This window comes from Ursus maritimus, unplaced genomic scaffold (assembly GCF_017311325.1).
Source record: "Ursus maritimus isolate PB19 unplaced genomic scaffold, ASM1731132v1 scaffold_5, whole genome shotgun sequence".
In the NCBI taxonomy this organism is placed as follows: Eukaryota; Metazoa; Chordata; class Mammalia; order Carnivora; family Ursidae; genus Ursus; species Ursus maritimus.
The window spans coordinates 48,137,062-48,163,926 of NW_024426663.1; the positions used below are offsets into that span (position 1 = coordinate 48,137,062).

Consider the following 26,865-nt stretch of genomic DNA (forward strand, 5'->3'; position numbering starts at 1 on the left):
AATTAGAGCACTTCAGGAAGTCTGCACGTGACCTCCTAAACCCTTCTTAACACAACTTTCCAATAACTGCCCGTATTTCACCATTGTCATCCACTGTGACACCTATTTTCCCTCTTGGCTTGACCCCATCCTCGCTAAAGAAGCAGACAAATCTGCCTAGAGCCCAACTTACCACCTGGAAGAAAGCCAAGTATTGAGTGGGCAGAAGTGGCCAGCTGATATAAGTAGAGTAAATGACTTTATAGCATTACCTCCCAAATGTTTCTTAGATGAAAGATAAAACATTTAATGGGCTCTGAAGGCTAAATTGCATTACCTTCTCATTTGAATCTCTGTGATTGATGCAGAGAGGCCAGTGCTCCTGACCTGGTCAGTAAGACCTTGTCCCACCAGAGGATTTGGGTTTAGGTCCCCTCCAGGTTTAAACTGAGCCCTCATTTTATCGAAACAGTCACCCTGCTCTTTGGATCGTACATCATCTAATAGTTGTGCTCAGCCCAGGCGTTGTGTAGACTCCAGCCTACCATGGGACGGTGAGAGACTAGGGCATGCACTGGGGGTTCCCTCCATTTCTTCAGCCTAATCACAGGCATATAATGGCCAAGTCAGTTTTTATTATTCAGGTAAATGGAGACTTTATGTATGAATTTACTAGTCTGGAACCTTTGTAAGATGCAGAGATTGATTTTAGAAGAGAAAAACTCAGTCTTAGCTGTGCCTATTGAACTGGAAATGGGGTTACCAGGCCACCATCTTGTGGAAATTAAATCAGAACAAATAAATGTGGAACAGGGCAAACGTCCTACCTCCCAGGGTTTCCTTTTAAAAAATCATGTTAACTACATTTGACCTCCATAACTCTATTTGGCCTCTGGTTTTTGTTTTTAGTCAAAAACAGGCACTTTATCCACATCTGTATGGAGTGGAGGGAAAATGCTCCAGTTTGTAGCTTTTTTTAATAACAGTGGTGTGATTCGGCTTAGCATTTGATAGAATGAGTTGTCATGTACACATATCGTTTAAAGGTGAGAGTCATGTTGAACTTGATCAATTGATTTCTTTTGACCATGATTTTAGATGAAGTTATTGTCATAGGCTTGCTAGTTGATTGTTATCGCCGTGTCCTCTCTATACTCAACAAGAGTTATTTTATCTCGAGCAGCGTGGCTTTTCTGACTTCAACTGCTCTACCGAGAGCCTGTTGCAAACAAGAGTATTTGTATCAGAAGTTTGAGTATCTTGAAATTGGAATGTGGGGTGATTCATGAGGTTTGCATCAATTATTAAACAGTCATAGATGAAGATCTGCAGAGATGGATGGGGCAGTGTATTCTGGTTACACATACTGGCTTAGCAATGATAAATGAGTCGGGAAGCATGAAAGTTCAAAACAGGTATTAACTCGAGCTACAGTGGCCTGCGCTCTGAAGGGAGGTAGACAATAGCTGGATATAAACAACCTAATATACAGACCAAGTGAGTGGCAGGTTTAAAATCAAGCTAAGGTCTTGGCAAGAGAACTAAAGAATTTGAGAATCCTGCCATGCCCATCACCCTTTCTCTTACAAGTTCTTGTGAGAGGCATAGCACAAATAATTATAACACTTGGAAAATGGGACGTTTTTATTAGTGGGGACCATGCCTGGATCCCTCATAATGCAGAGTTCTAGTAACACTAGCTTGGATCATGTGGCTCAGCTGTGAGCTTGAGTCCCACCTTGATTTGACCTGTGTACCCCCGAGAGGGAGAGTGAAGACGTTTTTGCAGAGAGTCTGGGCAAAAGGACAAATGTGTATGTCATCTCTGGGAGGGTGAATTTTGTTTCCCTTGGAGTAACATTTCCTTGGAAACTGAGCCAGGAACTGACCTTGGAAAAGGTACTTAACTCGTCCTTCTGATACCCGACTTCACTAAAAGGGAAGGCCCATCTTTTGGTTCCAGTGTACCTACTAGAACTCTGGAGTCTGTGTCAACATTGCTGTTAAGAGGAGAGGTGTAGACTGCATTTTAGCCCGTTGTTGGCCCCAAAGATATAAGCGTGACTCTGGTAACCTGTACACCCAGCCTCCCCACCGCTCTTTCCTTCTGGGCAGTGTTTATGTCGTCAGCAGTTTGAGAGATTCGCCTCAACCTGAGGTACCTGATAGAAGCTGATGTGAGAAGAAACAACCACATCCGCTTTAGGTTCTGCGCAAGTCAGGAAGCTTCGTGAATAACCCCATTGCTAATCCCTCCCTGAAAGTCAGAAGCAGGAACTAGTGTTAGAAGTGTATCCTAGCGCTCAAGTGCTTGTCTCAGGGCATTCTGAGCCTGCTGCAAACACTGAACAGCCTCCTTGTCTCCTCTTTACATGAAAGTGCTTTGCTAAGATACTTAAACTCTAACAAAGGAAAGTGGTCTAATAATTCACTTGTGGTGCCGGCTTCCCAGCCTTGCTTCCTCCGAAATGGGCACTTGTTACCGAAATGGGCTTCTGAACTTACATCAGGACCTGAGTAGCCACACAGCTTCGATTGTGTTTCCTTGAAGTCACATTCATTTGGAGGAGTCTTCCTGAGTGGACAGACTAGATTTCTAGTTGAGATCACCAGTAAGGAATGGGGTGGCCTTTTCTGAAGAAAGACTTGGTAGACCAGAAGTCATAAACTCATGACTCACAAAACATATTCAGCCCACAGACAAGATTATTTTTTTTAATATCATGGCTTTGAAAAAAAAAAAAAAAACAGTTGACAATGTATAAAATTGAAGAGATTTTGCATAAAATCTGGATTTCCAGCTTCTTAAAAAAAAAAAAATAGCAACACGTGAAATATTTCATATCCACAATTGGGGTAAGCTGAGTAGCCACTTACCCTTAAGAGGAGCCACAGGCTTTTTACTTCACCTGGTTTACTTCACGCCCTGGCATCTCATGGCTCTGCTGGACTTTGAATTTGCTGCCCCTAGGGTCTGCCGTCTAAGAGGCCAAAACAGGAAATCATGAATTGTTCTTTTAAATGTGCTCTGCTTGAAAGTAGCTGTGGCTTGTACTTACTCTTTTTACTTCTGCACAAAGAATGACCATTGGAAGCATTTTCATATACAGGAACAGGACAGTTACATGCAAAGTGGAGAATTTTACACTACTTACCTGAATAAATCAGGCATACAAAGAAAATCCTGAAATGATGATATTAAAGTGAGATTTGAGATTTGAATTATTCAGGGATAATTGCCTTAGTTTTCCACCTCACTGTTTCCCCTTTGCTTTCCTCACACGGACATAATCTTCAGAATGTTCCTCTGTCAAAGGCCATTGTCATAATTCCCCTGCCTCTTTTTCTTTTTTTAAACTCATTTGCACTCTCGGTAGCAATTGTTGGAGCCCTGCAGGGGAATAATTGCAGAGGAATTAACCTCTGACATTTTTTCTAAAAATAGCCCTAATAAATCCAATCATAGGTAATTTACCTGTCCGTGTTCCTCCGGGGTAACCAGGGTTGAAGAAAGACCTGGCAGGCTGGCATTCCTTCAGCAATTATCTGTGATCTGAGTTCCTGGCGCCTGCGTATTTCTTCGTTCTGAAATGCAGAGTACAAATTGCCCTCTCCCCTCTGACCTCGTGACCCTGTTTCTCAGCACCTCGCTCCTGGGGTTGGAATAAGGCCTTGCTCTTCCAGAAGGGTGTGTTGGGCTCACCAAGAAAGGGAGCATGGGTCAAGCTGGAGCATTTGTGGGGTCCCTCCTGAATTCCTGCCTCCTAGCGTCCCAGTGATATCTTCCTGCCCCTTCCCTTTTCCATGTGGGATCTTCAAGCCTCCCCCGCCCCCGCCCCAGCCCTGGTGCGTCACAGGTCACAATCCTCAGCCCACGTCTGAACAGCCACACCTGAAACCTGTTTGGGGAAGTTTCTCTGTGTAGAAGGAAGGAGAGTGCAAAAGGTCCTCGGTGGGTAAAAGGTCTGTGGTTGGTAAAAATTCTTTAAAAAAAAAAAAAAAAGCCATTTCCTGGAGCCATTAAAGAAATGCATTTTCTCTTGCCCCAAACAAAAGGGTCTGCATGTGCTTTTCCCTTTTGTTCTCTCCAGATGTTCTAAGAGCCTACCCTGCAGTGTGGGCATCTAGGAAATTGACTTTCTCAAATGCCACTTCTTGTGGCACTTAAAATACAGAGCCTCGAATCCTTGTAAATTCCACTGCAGAGACAAAGCCCAGAGCCCTTCAATGCACAGAAAAGTGTATCTATTATCTATCGTTTCAAAGTAAGTGTGCAGTTACTTTAATTGCCTTTGTCTTCTCCTTTTCAGCTGACATTATCTCTACGGTCGAATTCAACCACACGGGAGAATTACTAGCGACAGGGGACAAGGGGGGTCGGGTTGTAATATTTCAACGAGAGCAGGAGGTAAGTGGCAGTGAATGCAAAATGCCCATTTTCTTCGCTTTTTAAAGGAGGCCTCCTACTGTTCCTTAATCCTCATGTGTCGCCCTTAACCTTGCTGCTTTGCTAGCAAACTAAAAACTGCCAAAAAGTCATTAACATCAACAGTTCCACATTCAGGCTCCTGAAAGCACTTGATAATAGAGCCTTTTCCGGGCATGGCCTAATCTTTCCCAACCTGGGTGTTGCACATTCAAACTGACCTCACTTCCCATCTGACCTGCGAAATTCCATGGGTGCTTGTTGAGCAGAGAACTCCTTTCTGAGTGGGATTTCTCTTCCAGCCATTGAAATTAAGGCTCCCGATTTCGGGTGCCCCTGCAGAATACGTAGGAGGGGGAAAAAATAGCTCTTTGCCAACAGATGTGAAAAGGACACCTGGGGTGAGTAGAGAAGAAAGTGATAGTTCACCCCACCAAAGGGAGCGAAATCCCAGAAAGTGACATCTCAGAAATGCATGCGGCCGGCGCTTTACTGTAGGTGCTGCACGGGCCCCTGGAGCTCAGGGCTGTGCGCATTCTGATAGGAGTTCCAACTTCCAGCGAATTGAATCTCAAAAAGCCCGTTTCCGCCTGAGACTTGGGTTCCACTAGAAACTGTGTCGCTTTTTCATATAAATTGAGTTTTTTGATGTCTGCCTCTGTTTTGTCAGAACAGAATTACGGCCCAATCTGATTTCCTTGGCCTCCCCTGGCATGGTCCTGGAGCTTCCAGGAGGCCCATGTGTGTTCTAGGACCTCTCCCATCTGTTACCGCCTGCCTGGGAGATTCACCAAGCCCAGTGCAAGGGGGGTGGGGGGCGCCCAGTGCAGGAGGAAGGTTTCACAAGAGACTTCCCTAGCAATTGAAAGCCTGCTTCATGCCTCAAAGCCATTTATGTTCCCCCTCCCCTCAAAAAAAGGAAAGCCTCATTTAGAGGTGATATATTTGGTAATTGCACATTATTTGCAATTAATTTCTATAAAGGCATCATGATCCCTCGGGGTTCTGTATAAATTCAAGTGTTCAGCATTAAATCAGGCACCCGGCCTATTCCATTGGCCCTGGAAACACAAAAATGTGGTTGGCAAGTAGGAACTAATAGCTCTTCGTGACCTGGAATTTTTCCTGCTTTTCCAGAGCTGCCTGGTGCTAATTGGTCTGGCACATACTGCACACACTTGACAGTCTGATTTGGATGGTAGCAAATCAGCACTCTTATAAATTTATTGTTAAGGTGGACTGGCTGTCTCCGTAGTAAGCAGGATATCAGCATTTCAAGTCCTTTTAAAACTGATTTTCAAATCTCCTTCCATTTTAAAAGAAAATCCAATTAGGCCCATAGTGATGATAAAGAAGCCACTATTTAACATCAGTTACCCAAGGCAGCATGTTGCCCGTTAGCTATTTATAGGTTTCACCTGTTTCCTTTGCCGGACATGTTGGGGAAGCCTGAGTCAGTAGGAGGAGGAAGGGGGACACGTTTTCCAAAGGAGGGTGGTTCGTTCAATAAAAAATAGACATCGAGGAGAGGAGCACACGGTGGATGTTCCACTTTGGGGTGCTGCTTCAGGTAGGAATGAACCCAAAGCCTGAGAAACAAAGCCGGGTGACAACATCTAGGTCAGGCTGGCTTCCATCTTGTGTGAGTGACCTCTCGGGAGCCACGTTCCTGGAGACTTTGCTCATAGGACCCTCACACATATGCTCAACACCAGCCACCAACACCGTCACCCATCAGATTGAGTCAGTGGAGACTTGGTTTGAATGTTCAATATCCATCCAGAAAGATGTTTCTTTTCATTGAGCCTTTTCTTCAGAGTCGAGCCTCTACTGCACATGTTCAGTAAGACCTGAATTGGAATATGTGATCACAGTTTTCCAAAGCCTGAATCTGGAAGCTCTTGGTAATAAGGTCCTAAAACACCTAAAATAAAAACTCCCTTTTCTGTTTTCCCTTCTCCTCTTTCTTTAACACCTGCTTTGTCCTCTCCACCCTTCTTCTTACCCTTGCCCCCTGCTGCAGATCCTTTCCTTTAAGTTTCGTTCTCACATCCTTTATGTAGGTCCTACTGTTCCCACTGTGAGAGATGGAGCTGGGGGGAAGGGGGGGGTGTAGAGTCTGACAGTCCTCCCAGGGTCTCCCCCAGCATCTCTGTGCTCATATCTGTTTTGTCATTTGTGCCAGAAGAAAATGGGGGGAGGGAGGGATCTGATGCCCAAATCTGCTGTGTATAAGCTGTGTGAACTTGGAGAGGTCATTTTAATACCTCTGAGCCTCTTCTGTCCATTTCCCGGCACTGCTGACCTCTCAGAGGTTCTCTGAGGGTCTGGTGAGACTTTAAAAGGCCAGCAAAAGGTGCAGATCCCATAGCTTTGGAGTCTTTGTGAGGGATTAATAGACATCAGTGTGGGCATCGATGTGAGATGTCTTACTCCTAAAGGTGTCTGAAACATCCATTAGGATGTAGGAAGAAAAGGTTAGAATTTCTGTTTATATGTATTTTTAAATTGTCCTATTTTAGTATCTATTTCTATGTGTATGTTATGTACACCATGTATTAGTACAGAAGTTCATGCATATAATTTATAAATAATTACTTGTATATTGGAAGTCCCAGTATTGACCAACAGGGGTACGTGATCAAATGTTGGGGAGGCAGTAAGCTAAGATAAACTTGTTGCCACGATTCTGCCCTCATTCTACACTGACGTGGCCTGCCCATCCCACCCCAATGACTCTGCCCCAAAAAAGAAGGAATTGGTGAATTTGCAGTTGGCTTATGTGATTTCATCTTTTGTGTGTGTTTTTTTCCTTTCTCACAGAGTAAAAATCAGGTTCATCGTAGGGGTGAATACAATGTTTACAGCACATTCCAGAGCCATGAACCCGAGTTCGATTACCTGAAGAGTTTAGAAATAGAAGAAAAAATCAATAAAATAAGATGGCTCCCTCAGCAGAACGCAGCCTACTTCCTTCTGTCTACTAATGGTACGTGCAGGTGACTTTGCCCATTTGGTATTTGAAGCGACACAATCAGCAAACTCTATTTCAATCTCTCTTGGGCTCAGTTTTTCTTTTTACCTTGCCAGCTGTTGAAAATCTTCCAAACTGTATTTGCAAGATGTCTACCAGAGTGCTTGGCCCAGGGTAGGCCCTCAGTACAGAGCACTTACCCTTTTTAAAAATAACAGATTTATGACCGAATTACATGAGACCCGTTATCCATATTTTTGATAATGCAGATGATTTCCAGGTGTTTTTAGAATCTGATTTCCTTTCTTAAGATTCACTAGGTGTTACTCTGGGAACCCATTTCAGAAAACTCAATGTGCCATCCCTATGAGTTTGGCATACTGAATAGAAATTATTAATCCCTGAGTATATTTGGGGGTTTGTAAAGTAGATGGCTCTGTCTCTCTTACAACAACAAGTTCTCGTCCAGGAGCACAGGTCAAGAAGAGAGGGGGTACCTACCAAAGAATAGACCAAGAAGTGATTTCTTTCTCTCTCTGCCCCTCCATACTCTTCCTATACCGTTTGTTGTTTAAGGGGAGTTGATAGAAATAGGTCAGAGAGAGAGGACGTAGGGGGTTGAATAGAAAGCCAAATTCTGTATTAATTTGGTAAACCTTTATACAGCGGAATGACCTACCCTTAAGATTCATAATACCCTTGCTGAAAGAAGCCATCTATGCTCAGAACAATTCAGAATAAAATCATATACTAAAGGGTGCTAATTGAATAGCGTAACAATTAAGAGGATTAGTGTATAAAAATTGAAAACCCTCTATCAGGCAAAGAAGCCAGAGAGCGCTTCATTTCATCCTATGTGTGAATCTGCCTAGGAGGAATATACATTAAAATACAAGTCAGGAAGCCAGGAATTTGCTTTTTCCCTATCCCCAACACTGACAAGGTCTTGCTCACATGTATGTAATATGATCAGACATATATTAGTGTTTTGAAGACAGGAAACACACCGCAAGATTTACTATGATTAATTTTGGGTTGTGCATGTTGAGTGTCTTGTAGATTTGCTCCTTTTATCATTTTTTCCTTTCTAAGTTTTTACAATGAATTGTATTTTACCCTTCTAAAAAGGGGGGGGGGGGGTTAACACATATGAATCCAATCTCCCTTGATTATAAAGCCAGTGTACAAATCTAAACACTGGCGCTTCTGAAATAGCCAGTTTGGGGCTATTCAAGCATGGCTTATCTCAACATGACCAGATCTCCACTCATCTGTTTTTCCAGATTTTCAGTAATTTAATTCTTTCTCAGAACTCTGTGTATTGTTCGCTTTACTTTTTTCAGCCCTCATTTCTTGAAAGCCAGACTACATGAATGTTTCTTCTTCTTCCTTTTTTTTGCTGGTGAAGTTTTACTTAAAGGCTCTGCCTTTCCAACCCTTTAGAATAAAAGAGACTTCTGATGATGTTGACTTAATTATTTCAGGCAGAGGAAAAGTGTCTGATTATCTGCTATGGCTAGCTTACTTTATATTGCAAAATTTACCCTATTGATTATTGCTATGAAATCCAAAGACTTATTAACTGCTTTGTGGGGGGGATGGGATGGAAATCATTGAAATGCAATGAAGATTAATTATATAGCATAATGTTCTGTTAATTGAGTTTTTAAATAGTTTTTTGATTAACAAGGATATTATCTTCCCATTTGGGATCCTATTTCATATGCCAACAGCATCTCAAAATGATTCTTAGAAGAAAAATCCCCATGTTCTTAAGCAATTTTCTTTTTTGTACTAATATTGAGGTTGAGAATTCCCCTTAAGCCAAATAGGTTAACATGCAAAAATTAATGAAAGACAATTGGAATTACTGTACAAAAGAGAAAATGAAGATAGATGATAAGATTGTGTTCAAAAGCTGCCACAAGTAATGATAAACTACTCAGAGAGCCAGCCAGAAAAAAGAAAAAGTCATTACTCATAGTAACAGCCACATGTTCCTTAGACTTTTTTATCCACAAAGCTTCAAGATACTAAGTCAAGAAAAATTGTGTGATAATAAAGTCGAGAATGACTCCAGGCAACCCAGCCATGGGGAATTGGATTGAATTCGCCATCAATTATCTTTTAAAAAAAAAAAAAGTGCTTATCTCATTACAATTGGGTGCAGTTTTTATGTTCTGCTAGCATATATTTTCAACTTTATCATTTTTCATGAAAAATAAAACCAACATTCCATTGTGAATCTAGACTTTGAAATTACTTGCCAGGTGAAAACACGTTGCTTTACCTAGCTTTCTACTTCTGCCTTAATTCTTATGATGAGAGGGAAAGGTGTACTTGATTTTTTTTTTTTTACATGCCATGAAAGTAGTATGTGTTCATCATAAAAAAAAATTAGAAAAAAACAGGGAAGCAAAATGAAAATAACACAGTGTTTACACCCGGAGAGAACTGGTATTAATGGCTTTTAAAGAAAAAAGCAGAGACATGGATAAACAGATAAATCTTTTTGCTTCTTAACGAAAACGGGATTATTCTGTAAGCTGTTCTGCAATAAGATTTTTTTTACTTAATAATATAACACTTAACAACAGGAGTATCTTCCTAGTTGTTAAATATCCTTCTAAAATATCATCACATTTCAATGACTGCATAGCATGCCCTTGTATGAGTTTCCTATAATTTATTAATAAATCTCCCATTATTTGACCTTTATTAACAAATTCTTATTATAAATTATATATTTATAGGGGTAGATGTTAGTATGGGTAGATATGGTTAGGAAAAAAGCATATTATAAACTATGCATAGTATATTACACGTATTAAAAAGTAATATAATTGCACACACAAATATAATGAAAGGATGTATACAAAACTTTCCTAGTAGTTTTCTTTGTCTAGTGGAATTGAGGGAAATGTTTTTTGTTGTTTGTTTTTACTTTCTGGTTCATTTTCATTTTTTGCAATTATATTTACCACTTGTGTAGTAAAAGAAGGAAATAAAATGAGAAAATACAAAATGGTATATGCAGTGATACTATAGGTTTGCACGCCACTCCCCAAAAAATGCAGAGTAGAAATACTGCAAGTATGTCTGCAAAATGTTAACAAGGATTGTCCCTGACTAGAGGGATTATAGTTGATTCTCACTCTTTATGTTCCACCTGTGGTTTCTCGATCTCCCTGTGTAGCAAGGTATTGCTACATAATAAAAATAGAAGAGGAGCATTGCCTTCGAATGGTACAGGATATATTCCACAGCCAAGCAATAGAAAATATTTGGTGTTAAACGTCACTGATTTGTGTTGTTCTGAGTCACAGCTGAGCCGTCCCTCATCCAGGGACTGTATAAGACAGGGCCTCTGCTTCGTTTTCTCACCCTACAATGCAGTGCATGCAGCAGGAGGGTGTCCGGAGAGGGTAGGAGCAGAGGACTGTTGGCGTATAGGTAGGAAGTGCAGAATTCAACTCAGTGTCTGGGAATGGCTTCCTTGCCTTCTGTCCCAGTACAAGCCAGTAGGGGCGCACACATCTTACACTAAGCAGCCCGGCTGGGTCTGCCAGCGCACGTGACCAGCTGGGGTTGTCCCCAGATAATAGAAGACAGAGGCACTGACCTATTAAAGTAGCCAAAGGGTTGCTGAAAGCCCACTTCAGGATGGGGTGCATTTCAGACCTCTGAGGGCCAGGCCTTAGGCCAAGGAGACATGGAGAAGGGAGATGAGGGGGTGAAGGAGAAAGGGAACCCTACTAGAGGCTGGGAGAGGGGCAGCTCTTCTCCCCACAGTATTACAGAGGAAATGGGATGTGCTGACATCACCGCGGGTGAACCTATCGCTGTCAGAGCAACATGTTATTATCAGAGAACAGTTGCCCCCTTTGCAAATTCTAGTAACAGCCGCCCTTTGTCAACCATTGTTAGCAGGCCACCCCTGTGTTCAACAGTGTCTGTACAGTATTCCATTTCAACCTCCCGAGAGCCCCGTGGGGAAGGCAGTGTTAGCCCCAATTGACAAATAAGGAAACCAAGGCACAGAGAAGTTAAGTGCCTTTATTTGTAAGGTTTAAGTACTGGGGACATACTTACACTAAAAAGTCATTTGTTGTTTCTCTGAAGTTCCCATTGAGTTGGGCATTCTGTACTCTTTCTCCTGATAAATCTGATGCTCCCTTTTGTCACTTGAAGAAACTAGGCACCTACTACCTGGGAACCCCTGTCCTTGGGCCACGTGGCTGGCTGGAGTGGGAGTAAGGGTGTGGCCCAAGCTTGTCTGGTTCCCAAGCCTACCCCGTGCAGGCACAGAGGAAGATACAGAGGAAGATGGTATTTGAGCCCCTGCCTTCCACGAGAAAAGCTAGAGCGAATACAAATAATGCAGGACCCATGCAGGAAAGCCTGCAAAGGCACGTGGCCCACACATATGATCTGATTGGCCCAAACATGTTTCCTTAAGAAATGGGATCGAAAGCCTGCAGGTGGGGCATGCCATCTCCTGCCTCCCAGAGCCCTCAGACGCTCTCACTCGTTCCCCCGGCCTGCCTCACCCCTGTACACATTGGAGATCTTGCCCTGCTTTATTGCCATGGAGAACGACAGGTATCAGCCAGTGATGTAAAGTGCTGGAACAGTACACAGGGGAGAAAGTTTCCAGCTGGGGATTCCAAGGAGACTGCAAGGGCAAAGGAGTGTTTGGGTGAATGTTCTTACCATTTTATATCTCTGAGTATTGGCAGCAGGGTGCACTGTATAGATGGGAGTCGTTCGTTCATGCACCTGATGGTTACAGAACACCCGCTGTGCCCCAGGCACTGTTGTCGGTGCCAGATGTGTAGTGCTGGGCAAGACAGACTCCCTGCCTCCAGCGAGTGCATGTTCTTGTGAGGGAGACGTAACAAAGACATTGTCCCATAGTGAGGAGTGGCGAGAGGAAACACTGAAGCCGGAGGAGCAGGCGAGAGAATGGGGAGGACATTTTGATGCAGGTTGGATGGGAAAGGCCCCTCTGGAGGTGGGCACAGACAGAGCAAAGTGAAGGAATATGTCACGTGAATAAGAAGGTCAAGGGCTTTCCAGCAAAAGGCACAGCTAGTGGGACGCCCATGGCAGGAGTGGAGATAACGTGTCCCAGGGTGGGGGGGGCAGTAAAGAAGCCCCGTGGCTGGAGCATGGGGCACAGGGGGCAGAAGGTGAGACCAGAAAGGGTGAGGAAGTGCGGGTCATTCAGGGCCTTCCAGGTCACAGGACCGTGCTTGCTGGGGTGGGACACTGAAATAGGGATACCTACCTCTCAGGGTTATGGTGCGCATTAAATAAATTTCTCATGACAAGTGCTGATAGCATGGTGACACAGCTAATTCTGTATATGTGACTGCTCTTATTCACTGTTCCATAAATATTTTTATTGAATGAACTGAAATAATATATAAGCTCTGGATTTCATAGGCCACTGTCAGGAAAACCATTGGTCTGGCCACAATATATGGTTTTGTTTTGAAGCATGAGCTCTGCCTCCAGATGACGTAAGATTTATGCCCCAAATCCTTGACGTGAACAGCAGTTCCTTTCCATCCTCACCTCCACCTTCCCCTGCTCCCCCCCGCCCCACCCCCACACACCATACTCCTTGACAACTGGTTTTCACTGTACTTTTGATGTCCTCTGGTTGCCTTCCACAGATAAAACTGTGAAGCTGTGGAAAGTCAGCGAGCGTGATAAGAGGCCAGAAGGTTACAATCTGAAAGATGAGGAGGGCCGGCTCCGGGATCCTGCCACCATCACGACCTTGAGGGTGAGCCTGGGGGCAGCTTTGGCCCCTGTCTTTCACTTCTCCTGGCCACCGGGGTGAGGAAGGGCTTGTCGGTGCGGCCGCAGGCTGGGTACTGCTCCAGGTTGCAGCTCTCGTGTGTGAGTGAAGGATATGAAGCCGAGATGTGCAGAGGGAGGAGTGGGATGGGTCTGAGCTCTGACCACCGCAAACGCGTGTCGTTGCTTTGTTCCCCTAGGACTGGCCCATGCGGCCACCACCATGTCTTCCTATAGCCCCAGCCTCTGTCTGTTCCCATTATCGAAAATGTTCTAAGCGTCTTTTGTCCTCAAGGTGCAGGAGATGGGACTACCCACGTGGCTAATTGGGATCTTGTGATTCAGAACAGGAACTTGTGAACCTAATGGGCCTGAGTTTGAATTCTGCCCCTCATCAGAATCTCACATGGTCATTTAATCCTTTTGAACTTTGGTCATACGAGTTACTTTTAGTTTCTCTGTCTGTAAGACAGTGAACCTAATACTTGCTCAGCGTAAAGCACTGAACTTCATACTTGGCTAAAAATGTGCTGGGGGTGGAAAGCCTTCCTTCCGTGGCCGGTCCTCAATACGTGATGTCTGCTCTTAGTCTGAGTTGCTCCCTCCCCGCCTTCTAGAAATGCACAGTCTGGTAAAGAAAAGATTTGTAGGTCTATAAAAATGCTTATGGCACTAAATAGAGTGAGGTCAATGCAGGGGGTGTCAGCGTGTTACAGTTTGATCAAAGGAGGAAGAAATTATATTTGGCTCTGGGAGACTAGGAAAGGTCTCTTAGGAAAGTGGTGTTAAAAATGGATTTCTAAAAGCAAACTTTTAAGAGAAGGCTCTCTGGATACAGGTTAAAGTGGTTCAGGACTCGGCGGTGAGTTTAGTTTTGGATGTGTTTAACGAGTGGTAAAGCGGACACGTGTTGAGACCAGTCCTAGCCCCAAGGGACTTCCAAAACTGTGTCAAATACGTGCTTTCAGATACCAGCTGCTCTACTGAAGACCAGAAACTGAGAAGGGACACCGGGCAGTGCCTGTGGGGAAAAGAGGTTGTCACTGTAGGTTTAGAAGCAGATACGGGAATTGAATGATGAGCGTGGGCCTGATGAGCTCGCTTGTTTATTTGTTCATGAATTCATTTGTTCCTCTCTTTATTCAGCAGGTGCTTGGTTTTAAAGATTTTATTTATTTATTTGAGAGAGAGAGCGCGCGCTAGCAGGGGGAAATGCAGAGGGAGAGGGGGAGAATCTCAAGCACATTCCCCGCTAAGTGCCGATCCCAATGCAGGGCTCGGTCTCATGACCCTGAGGTCATGACCTAAGTTGAAACCAAGAGTCGGACACTCAACTGACTGAGCCACCCCACACCCGATGCCCCCAGCAGGTGCTTTGCGAACACGGGCTCATTGCTGGCCACAGGGCTAGGCTGTCAGGTGTTTACCCAGTCCTCACAGGTACTTGGTCTTCGGTTGCGCTGCTTCTGAGCCAATGAGCTTTGACGGCTCTGCTTCCTCTTGTCAGCCTATGCCTTCAGCCAGAAGAGCTGCCATGCGCGTCTTCCGTATCAGGCTGGGCCGATGCTCTAAGGTCTGTGAAGTTCGGCAGACCCGAGGGCGAGTAGTAAAGAGTACGGACATCGCGTTAGTCGGTCCCAGGTTAGCATTGTGGCTCCATTGCTTTCCACCTGGGGACCTTGGACATATTAATTAAAGTCCTTGTGCCTCCCACGTCCCACGCGCATCATTACAAGGATTCACTGCTTCCTGGGATCTTTGTGAGGAAGCCGTGCTAGTTTGTGTGTGAGGAAGTGCTTAGCCTTGTAGTGTCTCACTCACAGAAAGCACTCGTTAATGTTTGTTCCCTGCTGTTGGTTTGATATTATCTTCATCATGATCATTATCATAGCTGTTATTACTCCCTACTGATACGAGAAAGTTCACATTCTTTTCCTTTTCGTGTACTTTTTATACTGTTATACTCAGTCTACAAGCCATTCACTGACACCTAGTGAGTGGTAGGCCATCTGCCGGCTCTCCAAAGGGGTTAAGACGGTCTCGGGACCCTTGGAACTTTGCAATCCCATGGGAAAAACACATGGTTTAGGTGCCACTGGGAAATTCACACCATGACCTTCTGCCCAGATGTCACCTTGTCCTTGTTTGCTCTGTGGGCGGACTTTCTCAGATGCCGTCTGTAGTGCCCACCATGAATTCTTGGTGTCCCTGGCATCCTATGGGATTTCATACGTCTGTGGTTGGCCGCTCAGGGATGTTGCCCCCGTGATGAAGAGAAGGCCTCTGTGTATGTTTCCATTAGAGCAGAGGTGCTGAAGTGGACTTGGTACCCATCAAACATGGAAGGAAGTTGTGGCTACAAGTGAGAAAACCCCCATTGTGGTCCTTGCTCCTGTCTTAACCAGCTGTGTGACCCTGGGCCAGCAGATCACATTTCTTCTCTCCAAGCTTAGTTTCCGAGCTGCCACACAGAGGACTGAATAGTCTGTGCGTTTGCATCCACGGGGCGAGGTCCACATGCAGATTCCCAGGATCCCACCCCAGTGATTCCCTTCAGCCGATGGAGGAGATCCAGCGAAATCTGCATGTTTAACACAGGCCCCTGGTGGGTCTGTGGTCACTGGATTTGATCATCTCTAAGGCTCCCTCGAGCTATCACTTTTTATGAGCCTCTGCTACTTTTCAGTTATTTCAATAGTTACTACATCAACTTGAGAAACACATTTGCTATAATATTGTAAATACCCGTATTTTTTTATTTCACCCCATCTACTTTCCTAGGCTTTCAAATATCCTGTGTTTCAAGGTAATCAACCACACTGCGGCATTCTTTGGATGACAGTGCTGCAAAGGCCAGCCTCCTTTCCATTTTGATCCCAGTGGTAGAAGAAGGAAAAACAAAAACAAAAAACAAGCAACCCTGAAGACCACAGATTCAGTACAATGACTCCAAACAGAGAAGGAGCTGACGTGATATTAATCAGACTGTAATTTACTAACATGCTCCTCTCTGGAAATTTGCATTGCCAGCATTTGTGGCTTCCCCCCCGCCCCCTGCCCCTCGTCTTACCATTACCCCTTGCTCACTTCTCATAGTTTCCAGTTCTGTGTGGATCTTGAGAGTGAGAACATTTAATAATACCCGACAGCTAATTAATCCTCCCTGAGTAATGAACCTGTTCTGTTTCAGTGCTAGGAGGCTCAGCTTTTCAAAGCAAGAATGTGGATTTTTTTTTTCTTTTTTCATGGAAGCGATAGCCTTTTAAATCCAGTCACTCATTACCCAGAGAGGCTATGAGAAGCACTTCTATGAAAACCATATTGCCTGCTCAGTATATAGCATTCAAAGCAATCATCGTAATGATAATTTAATAACACCTTATAGCTGTAAAGTGCCATTCATATCCCCAAGTCTTTTTTTTTACCTAATCCCTTGATTCATCTTCAGAACAGCCAGTGGGGAGGCCAGTGCAAATGCTGGTGTCTAGTATTTATTGAGCATTTATTATATCCCATGCACCATGCTGCACGCTGTATCTGCCTTACCTACCACCTGAGGTACAGTTTGCTGTTAAATACCCGTTGCACAGATGAGGCTCAGAGAGGTTAAGTAATATGCCCAGGATCATGTAGGACTAAGAATCAAATCGTGATCTCCTTTGCTGTGGGACCTGAGCCCTTAAACCTGGTGCAGACTCAGAGAGAGTAATAACTTGCCCAGTGCCTGCCAACTGGTGATTCCAGAGCTGGGACTAAAAACCAAGAGCTATGGCTCTTACCCTTGGACATGTACATTGGAGGATTGGAAACGGCTGTCTTACTAATTAGTGCCATTATTATTTCCAGATCAGGGTGCCTCTCTCTCTCCCCGCCCTCTCTACTTTCTCTCTTACCCCCACATTCATACACGGAGGGTTTTCAGATCCCTGACCTCAACGTGCAGGATCAATGACCCCGAGGTCTTCTGTAGTTCCACTTAGCAAGATTCCCCTGGCCTTCCTGCCAAGCCTCCCAATACCAAGATGTAAGCGGCCCTTGAGCCCTTTCTAAGCAACAGAAACTCATAGTTCTAGTAACTTCATCAGCCTAGGATGGGAGCTGGGTGGTGAGAAATCACACTTAGCATATTTCTCCCTGCAGGAGGAGCCTGGAGTTATTATTTGCCTCATTATGGTTGGCTGCCAGTGCCCTGGGAACCTAGGCCAGATTGGAATTTGTTTTTTAACGTTATAAATGTAGATTTCAGAAGGTGTGATCTCCCACGCTGTGACTTGCCATTACCGCCCCCAGAAATGAAGGGGCTGTAATGAGTTCCAGTTTTCTAATGGATTTTACCTAGATATTCCTTACAGCTAATATAAATAATAATAATAATAATAATAGCAGCAGCAGCCATGTTTATTAGGTGCTTACTCTATGCCAGACGCTGGATTTCATATCCTTATGTAGTTCTAACAGTAACTCTGCCAGGTACGTTCTCTTACTTCTCTGGATCATCCAAAGCCTGCCTTCCTCAGAGAAGCTCTCCTAGTATTCCCTAGGGAAACTCACACCCTCAAATCTTCCCCTTCACTTTCGGTGGCCTTACCCTGCCCCTTTTTTGCTAGCTTGTATCCTTACCCGAGCTATCATCTGTCCATTTTCTGCTGCCCCTCCACCTCCACTTAAACGTAGCCTCCAAGAAAGCAGGAGCCATGCTGGGTTTCCTCCCGTAGCCCCAGTACCTAGAAGAACGCACAGCACCTAGTAGGTCATGTATTTGTCAAATGAATGCATTACGCAGAAGTGGAAACAGAGTCTTAGTGAGGGCAGGGATTTTAACCAAGATCTCATGGCTTGCAAATGGCGGAACTGGGATGCAGGCCTAGTCTCCCTGCCCCCAAGTTTTCATTATGATTCCTTATAGCTTCTGCTTCTAAGGAGTCACGAATTCATGATCAGAGAGCAAGGGAATTTCAGTCTTTGTTCCTGGAAATTCTTCGGCAGAGCTTTCTTAATGCCTGAGCTTGACTTTGGTGGGAGCAGGAGGAGCAAGGAGTGAGGGCTGCAACGGCTTTTCTGTCACAGGCCAGGCACAGAGTAGATGCACTGGTTTTTAGAAAGATGACATGACCTGTTTTATATACGAGCCTTCTGCTGCTGACTGCCTCTGTCTTCCTCTCAGCCTCAGGACACACTCACGTGACGTTCTACACTAACATTTTTCCACGTTGAGTGACCCTGATGTTTGCAAATGTCATCAGTGACTGTTTGGATACCCCCCTCGCTGCCACCTGAGACACCATGGCCCGTCAGCATGAACGTTTGCCAGCTCTGAACTCAGAAGGGGTCGTCTTGGGGCTTATTGCTCACAGGCCATGGGGTTAGTAAGGTTGATGAAACAGACTAGCTCTTTTCCTGAAAAGTGATCCTTTCCGTGAAACAGCTAGTCTAACTACCTGATCTGTTTTCTAAAGACCTGATCACACAGACCAGGGGGTTAAGTTAAGCAACTCCATGTGTTCAGCCTCTCCTAGGGCACAGCAGTGTGTAATGTAGGTTTTACAGTTCTTTCTTCATCGCAATCCTGTGACTTGGGCATCATGCCTGTTTTACGGGATGTGTAAACAGAGGCTCAGGGAGGTAACTACTGGCTTAAGGCCCCACAAATAATAAATGACAAAGCCCAGAATGGAGCCCAGGTCTGTCTGATCCCAGAGGTCCTGCCCTTTACCATTACACAGGACGATGTATTGTGTGGCCCCTGACTGAGACAACGGCAAGGGTGATAGCCTCTGACACGGAGAACTTTTAAATGTATTTCTATCCTATTTAGTGAGTGCCTCCTGTGTGTCAGGCACTGGGCTAGGTTTGTACTGCCAAGTGGATCTCCCACAGATGAGTGAAAAGCACTCCCTTTCGTCAAGAGGTAGGAGGGAACAAGATGCAAGTGCCTGCAAGAAGAAATTAATGGAAGCAGATGTTCTTAAACTTCAGGGTACCTCATGGGCACCTGGGATGCTCTGTCGAGAACAGCCCCTTCTCGCTAGGGATTCTGGCGTAGAAGGTCTGAGTTGCACCCAGTGACATCTTTGACATGACCCCTCCGGGAAAACCCCCAGTTGATTTTGGTGCATGCGGTCCCTGGGCCACCGTTGAGAAACACTGGATAGGATAAGTGTCCCAAGACCAGCACAGACGTTTGCCATATCAGAGGAAGAACAGAAGGGAAGGAGGTGCAGGACTAGGAAGGAGTTTCCAAGATGCATCTTGAAGGATAGATGATCTTTCACGCTGGGGATCTTATCTGACGCTCCCACGGATCCTGGGAGGCTAGTAGGACATGAATTGATATTTTCCTCTTTCTAATGGTATGGACGTAATTATCCCCATTATAAAAGGGGGAAACTGAGGCTCTGAGAGGCAGATACTTTCTGTCTAGACACAACCTTATGCTTTCTTGCTGCCTCTGTGGTGCCCGTGGAGGATAGGGAACCCCAGGCCAGCTTCAGGGCAGATTACTGGGTGTGTCGGGATCGGCCAGCCCTGCCCGGGTTTTAATTTTGGCTTTTATGCTTTGATACCCGAGGCCTCTTAGGACACAGATATAGCCTTCTCCTACCCATTTTTAATTTTTCTAGATTTCATTTTGTGATTTATTGCTGTGCCGGGGACTTAATATCCAATCCTTTTACAGTTTCATCTTTCCTTTCCTTATATTTGTTGCAAAAAACAACAAAGTGTTTAGCTACTGCAGTGAAAAATCAATCAAGCCTGTTCCATATTCACAGGCTTGCAATGGCACCCGGATGGCCCCCTGGATTAGATTAACTTTGTGAATGTGTCACCCTGGTGTGGGTAATTTCTCAACCTTTGCTCCATCTCTCCCGCTCCTGCCTCGGCGGGTGGATATTGAGATTTCCCGTTGATTGACTGCCCCTCAAGAGAATGCTGGCATGTGATATGTGTAACTCAGCGGGACGCACATAGTCTGTGTTTATGAAAATAAATAATAATTTCTGTTATCATTATTGATTGCCATCATTATCTGATTGTATCTGTCTGTGTCATGGGGTTTTGGTTATGGGATCGGAAGGCACTCCACAGGAACCTTAGGCATGACCCTCCCCGACAAGCCTCTGCATTTTGACGTGTTTCACCTCTTGGGGGTGAGGGTCCGGGATGTCTCTGTTCTGCTCTGTGGCTAATGTTCGGTGAGACAGTGTTAGTTGTGTTCAGTGTTAGGCAAAGGAACTAATTCTGTTGGAATAATAATAAGAGCAGCCAACATTTATTGAGGATTTGCTGTGTTCTAGGGACATTGTACATATATTGGCTGATTTAATCTTTGCGATAAAGCTTTTATGGAAGGACTGAGATAAACCTCATTTTAGAGATGTGGGACCAGAAGTAAGAGGGTTTAAGCAATGTGCCTGAGGTCACACAGCTGGTAAGTGGTAGTGTTTGGACTTGAATTCATGTTTTTACTCTCCTTCCTCTCATATCAAAATCGAATATCTGGTCTATTCATCAGAATATTCAATGTAAACCACACTCTGAGTCAGCAGGAACTAGAGGACAACCTGTCAAGAAACTGTAGAAGCTGCTAGTGCCTTGGGCACAGGTGAGTTCTCCACGTTGTTTTGGGGGAAGGTGGAGCAGAAAGGATACATGGAACTAGGTCATGGTTTACCCAACACGGCTGATGATCAGACTCTGGGAACGGCTTGAATCCTGCCCAGCTCGCTGACTCGGAGTGAGCAGGAGCAGAGCCAAGGGCTCTTCCCGTGCCTCTCAGTTCTGTCCCACACAGTCCTGAACACCACCTGGGCTTCAGGGCCATTGGCACGATGATGACCTGAAAGGTCCGCTCCAAGGCGAAGGTTCTCTGATTTTGTTGTTTAAGTTCTTTCTTTGCCTCCTTCTTTCCTCCTAACTCAGGGTTCTATATAGAAAAATCTGAGGGCAACCTTATTATCAAAACAAAGGTGGCGCTATACTGAGTGATGTGATTTGGAGAAAGCTTCTGCGAGCCGTCAAGGTTAGGTTGTGTGTGAGTGGTTCTGTCGTTTCAAACTCAAGTTCTTTTCCCATCCTACTCCTTATGGATTCGGGCAGCCCACCACCTGATGGCCAGTGTGCTCTAAGAGCTAACACTATTGCAGACATGCATTAGACATATACTGTGTGCCAGGCTTTCTGCTGGGCACGTTACAAACACCATCTTTCGCAGCCCTGTGGGGTGCGTGCGTACTCTTGTCATCCCCATTTTACAGATGAGGAACTTTACTTCAGAGCTGAAATGACTTACCCACAGGCTAGAGCTGCTATGTGGCAGTCACATTTTTAACCACGTTCTCATTGACTCTGGAGTTTCTGATCTTAACACCATACTGTCGGTCTCCAGGAAAGGGACTAGGACTCTGGCCACGTGTCAGTCATCATCTGTAAGATGGAAATCACCATACATTCTTCCCACAGCGGTCGTGCTAATAAAATAGAGTAATATGCCAACAGTATGTATCATGATGCCTTGTGAACAGTGGCTGATCAGAATTCCCTTTCTCCTCTCTCCTCCCCTCTTCTCTGTCACCTGGACACCAAGAGTTTCAGGAAAGTCTGATGAATATAATTGTAAAGGTTCAAAGCAGTGTGACGTCTGGGGACCAGCAATCCATTGTGCCTGATTTTGAATGCGTGTTTGTACTGACTCTCCAAAGCTGCCTCAGATTCAGAGTGTATCCACGGACGATAAAATATTTTCTTTCATCTGCAAGCTACCTTTGTTCTGCTGCCTGTACAGTGTAGTAATCAGATCCCACATAAATGTAAATAGAAGCAGAATCCTATACCTGGTTTAAGATCAGGTTCTCTTTGTCTCTTGCTCCTGCCTCCTTTGGAAGGCTACCATGGCTTCTTGAATGTGGTAGGACCTGGTAAATACCACTCCCCATATGTACACTTAATGGCAGTAGGAAGCTGAGAAGCCCACTAATATTAGAAAAAGAAAAGAATCATGTTAGTGAAGAAAATCTTGATGTTTCCATGGCCTCTGCTGCATTTTATCTTGAGATTCCCTGGTCATGAGGCAGGACCGTATTCTAGACTATGATCTGTTCTCTTCCTGACATCGGTCATTGACTCGTGTGGGTTTCAGAGGTGTGGTAAGGTTGGCTGGGCCAGGCAGGCTGCTGGCCTTTCTCAGGCTCTGCAAGCAAGGATCTTGTCACTGTGTCAAACCTAATTCACACCGACCCAGGTGGATTTTTCTCAAAAGAGAAGTGATCAGTATAGTTTCACCCCTCTTTTCCTTTCACGAACTCTCTGTATCTTTTTACAGTAAGTGAAAAATCCAGGCCCAACGGGATGATTCAAAGAGAAAAGTGCCTCCATTTTTGGACTTTTTAAGGTAGAGTTACCTGAATTATGAATGTGATGAGAAAGATATTGTCCCCGGACCAGGTCCTGGCTCTGAAATGTGAGCTCACTGTTGCTGCAGGGAGAGAGGTGTGAGTCCCAGCCCCTGAAGTGACACCCACTCAGATATATGTGTGTGGGCATGCACGGCCAAGAAACCTTGGAATGTTCACAAAGCCTAGAACAGATTCGTATTTGTCTGTCAGTTAGACTTACTGAACCAGAGATAGAAATACATGCCTAGATCCCTTCTGCTACCAGCTCGTGCAAAGAACTGATTTGAAGCCACACAAGAAATTCTAGGGCTCCTGTTCATTATACATAAGGTTTTTGTAGAAGATAATGAACACAGATGTGTTTAGAATCAAGCTCAGTAGAAGATAAGATCACTGTGATCCTTGTACATTGCAAACCAGGCTTTACCCAATACATTGATGTAGCATTTTAAATACCCATCTTTACCTGAGAAAAAGATTTTAAATATTTCCCTACCCGTTAATGTACAAGAAGATCCCTTTTTTTTCCCTTGGTGCAAAGGAACTGGTTGGAGGAAGGCATTTTATAGGGGTACTCCCATGTTAAAGGAGATTGTTATCAACAGAAAAAAAATATTTAATTCTTTGGATTCCTTAGAATGATTGAGCTGGAAAGAAAAGAACTTTCTCCCTAAAGGTGTTAATTTGTATTTGCTTGAGCAGAGGAGAATGGGTCACACCCTTGTAATTTGTTGTGATCAGATGATCAGTTGGGCTCCTGTCCTTTGCCAGAAAAATGTTGAAGGCAGTGATAAAAACACACACACACATTCACTCTCGCAAATGTCTCCTGCTCAAGACTATATGGGGAAACCCTTACTTAAACACATTTGAACAAATTTATGCACTTCAGGGTTTCTCGGGACCTTTAATATACTGATAAAGGGTATCAAACTCCAAGAAAGATAGATGACATGCGATATTTTCCACCAAACTTAGCTGACCGTGAAATGCCCTTTGCTGGGCTCATGGGATCACTTTTCTCTAGGACAATCTCCTCAAAATGCAGTCTTTGGCCCAGTGCCAGTCTGCAGATAAGGTACCAGAATATGAATTGGTGCATCACTAAGCCACTGCCTTGTTCAGCTGATACTTTTATTTTCCATAGCAAGAGGGTGAGGGAAGTCATGCATTGATTCTGTCTGAAGCTCCTTATCTTACCATCGACCATTAACAAACAGCTTGTGGGTCTGTTAAGCAGCACATCCATAGACCTCACTTGGGGAAATGCAGGCGGAAGGAGTTGGGTCGGGGAGGGAGCAGCTCGCCTGGCAGCATTTTCACTCTGCTCCTCCAGCCTTGCCGTCACAGAATCACGTTGATGGGGACAGATTCTTCACTTTGAAGTTCATGAACATTAACTGAGCACTTAGTAGTGCCTGGTACAGCACCAGGCACCTTGCGTGCTTCCCCTTAAGCTTCACCTTAACTCCGTGAGCTTAAAACTGTTGTCACCAGGGACGCCTGGGTGGCGCAGTCTGTTAAGCGACCCACTTGGTTTCCACTAAGGTCTTGTTTCTCAGGGTTATGAGATCAAGCCCTGGGTCAGGCTCTGTGCACCGCACAGAGTCTAGTTAGAATTCTCACTCCCCCTCTGCTTCTCCCCACACTCGCTCTCACATGTGCTCCCTCTCCCTCTTTCTTTCTCCAAAAATAAATAAAATCTTTAAAACAAAAAACTATTGCTGCCATTTCAGATGAGGACATTGCTCCACATGGAGAAAGCAGTTTGTGCAAGGTTGCTCACTAGCCAGTGGCAGAACCAGACGTCGTCCTGGCTCTCTGGCAGTAGACTCCCTCCTCGTAGCCACCATGGTAGCTAGCCTCCCAAAAGCCATGGTTTTCAACCATCTGAGCCATTGGGGGTATTATCCCACTGTCAGAGACCTCTTGAAGTAGGAACGCTGCGTTAGCCAATCTAGAACCCATCCCTGTTCACAAATGTTTCCTTCTGTGTAGCTTAGCATCTCTCTAACCTACATTTATAAAAGAAAGGTTCCACCTCTGCAGTCCCAGATAGACACGGGTGCCCTCATGGGGCTGACAGTCAGTGGGAAACTGGGTGGTTACGTGCTTTTGTTTGAAAGCGCAGTGACCCCGACGTGATGCGTCCGTGCCTGATGCTACGGTCGGTCCTCTTGTGCATTTCAGCCCTGCCCGAGCTCCTCAGCATTTGCTTCTCTCCTCTGTGATCCCACTGCCTCTCATTATTTCGAGGTTTAGAGTTCTGCAACTCTAAATTGAATTAAATAAGGACATTGTTTAAATGCCAAAACTCTAGACAAAAGGGGAGCAAACTTCATCCAGTTATCCCATTGCAGTAGCAAACAAGCAGATGTTTAGAAACATGTGAGAGCTTGATTAAAAAAAAAAAAATCAGTTGCTCTCCAAATTCAAAGAGTATCTGAGAAAAGCATTCAGGTTGGGGGGTGAGGGCAGTGGGGGAACGTAAGATTATCAACGAGTTCAGGAGTTGTGAGGTTAGGTATTGAGACAGAAGTGACAAAAGACAGCCATATTTGGTCACCATTGTTCTTTCCCACAATAAAGTCATCCCTGCACCTGAGCCCGCAGCTGACTGTCACATCAGTCCTGATTAAATGTGCCTTTGTCCAACGTGATGGTCAAATCAATTCAGAACAGAGACACCACCCAGATCTCACTAATTCTACAAGTATTTCTTGAGTTCCTACTGTAAGCCCGGCCCTGCGACAGGCCCTGGAATGGAAGCAGTGAGCATGAATGACCCAGTTCCTGCCCTCATGGATCTTACAGACTCTTTTGGTTGGAAAGGGCACGAATCAAATGCCCCCCCCATGTGAAACTGACACCAGGTGGGGGCTGCAGAAGACAGGTGGACGGTGCACAGGAGAACAGACAGGAGGATTTGATCCATTTGGGAAAAGCAGAGAATAAGTTCCTGAGCAACTACTAATTGAACTGAGGCAGGAGGTAGGTGAGGAGAGAGGTGGGAAGAACATTCCAGGCAGAGGAGATGCTGTGGGTAAGGGCCATGAGGTGGGAGGTTGCACAGGTGAGCAGGGGATGGGACAAAAGCCAGAGTGGCCGGAATGCTGAGCACAAGGAAATATGTGGTGACCACCAGGGACAGGTGACAAGGCAGGCGGGTCATGGCCAGACCATGCTGGGCATCACAGACCTTGCTAAGGAATCTGTTCTTTCCTCCCAAGAGCAGTGCAAGCCATTTCTTCTCTGCACTGGTCATTTTTGGAAACAGCCCTTCTTTGCTCGGATAGCTAAATGTTCTGTACCCAAGACAGGATATACACCACGGTAGAAAAGCTGTCTGCATAAGCCGGGAAGTTACTGGCAGATACGAAGGGTTTAAATGGAGGAAGCCAATGGCATCTTGTCAGGGTGGTCATGTTGCCCTCCAGCCCCTCGCCTGCCACTGTTTTGATACATGTCAGGGCATGGCCTCCACGGACCTTCTCCAATGTGAAGGCGTCCTCCGTCCAAGGTGAATCCTCCCATGAGTGATTGAATTGTTTGGAGGGTCATAGAACCTGACAGCTCCCTATTACACAAAGGAAAAGATAAGCTTCTGATTAGTCCCGGGGCAGGAGGAAGCCAAGACAGAATGCACCTGTCAGAACTGCTTACGGCATATAAATCATTACCTCAATTTTCCATGCAAGAATTGGGCCAGAGAGAAAGAAGTGACTGAGGTTGGTTAGCAGTGCAAAACCATTTTAAAGAGCTCTTCTTGCCTGCCTCCGAAGCAGGATTTGCTGTGCTATCCATGCAGAGAGAATGGAGCCCCATGCTCAGAGGAACGACAGAGACAGATACCCACTAGCTCCAGGAAGGGGCGATTTGTTTCTGTGGCGTCCACTAAGGGTACTTGTTGCTCTTCTAACAAGAGCGGCCACCAGAGCTATCCCTGACTCCAGAGGGGAGCATGTTTGGTGTTGTATTTGTTCTTTGTGTGCTCCTTGATTTCCCTATTGTGTAATCCCCATAGCAATCATGGTCATTGTCATCATTTTCCTTCTCTCAGTTGCAGGCCAAAAATCTCCGAGATAGCCAGGGACCTGGCTAGGTCATCTGGGGCTAACTTCCTGTCCCACAGTCCAGGATATCAAGGTGTATCTCGGGGCCGAAAACGACCTAAAACTGAAAAAAAGGCTTGAATGAAGGACAGCAAATCTGAAGATGTTCAGTAAAAATTGAAAAGTCTAAGTTGATTGGACAGTACCCAAATATCCATTTCATGTTAGGTTCTA

The 26,865-nt window shown here is 45.0% G+C and overlaps 1 protein-coding gene across 3 annotated transcripts in view; it reads left to right on the forward strand.

The window, feature by feature from the left end:
- Positions 1-26,865, forward strand: part of PPP2R2B (protein phosphatase 2 regulatory subunit Bbeta) — a 445,381-nt gene that overhangs the window by 339,707 nt on the left and 78,809 nt on the right. For all 3 annotated transcript variants that reach the window (XM_008691430.2, XM_040622264.1, XM_040622265.1), the window contains 3 exons: positions 4,290-4,387; positions 7,229-7,394; positions 13,061-13,173. In XM_008691430.2, coding sequence (XP_008689652.1) covers positions 4,290-4,387; positions 7,229-7,394; positions 13,061-13,173 — 377 coding nt within the window. The remainder of the gene's footprint in view (positions 1-4,289; positions 4,388-7,228; positions 7,395-13,060; positions 13,174-26,865) is intronic.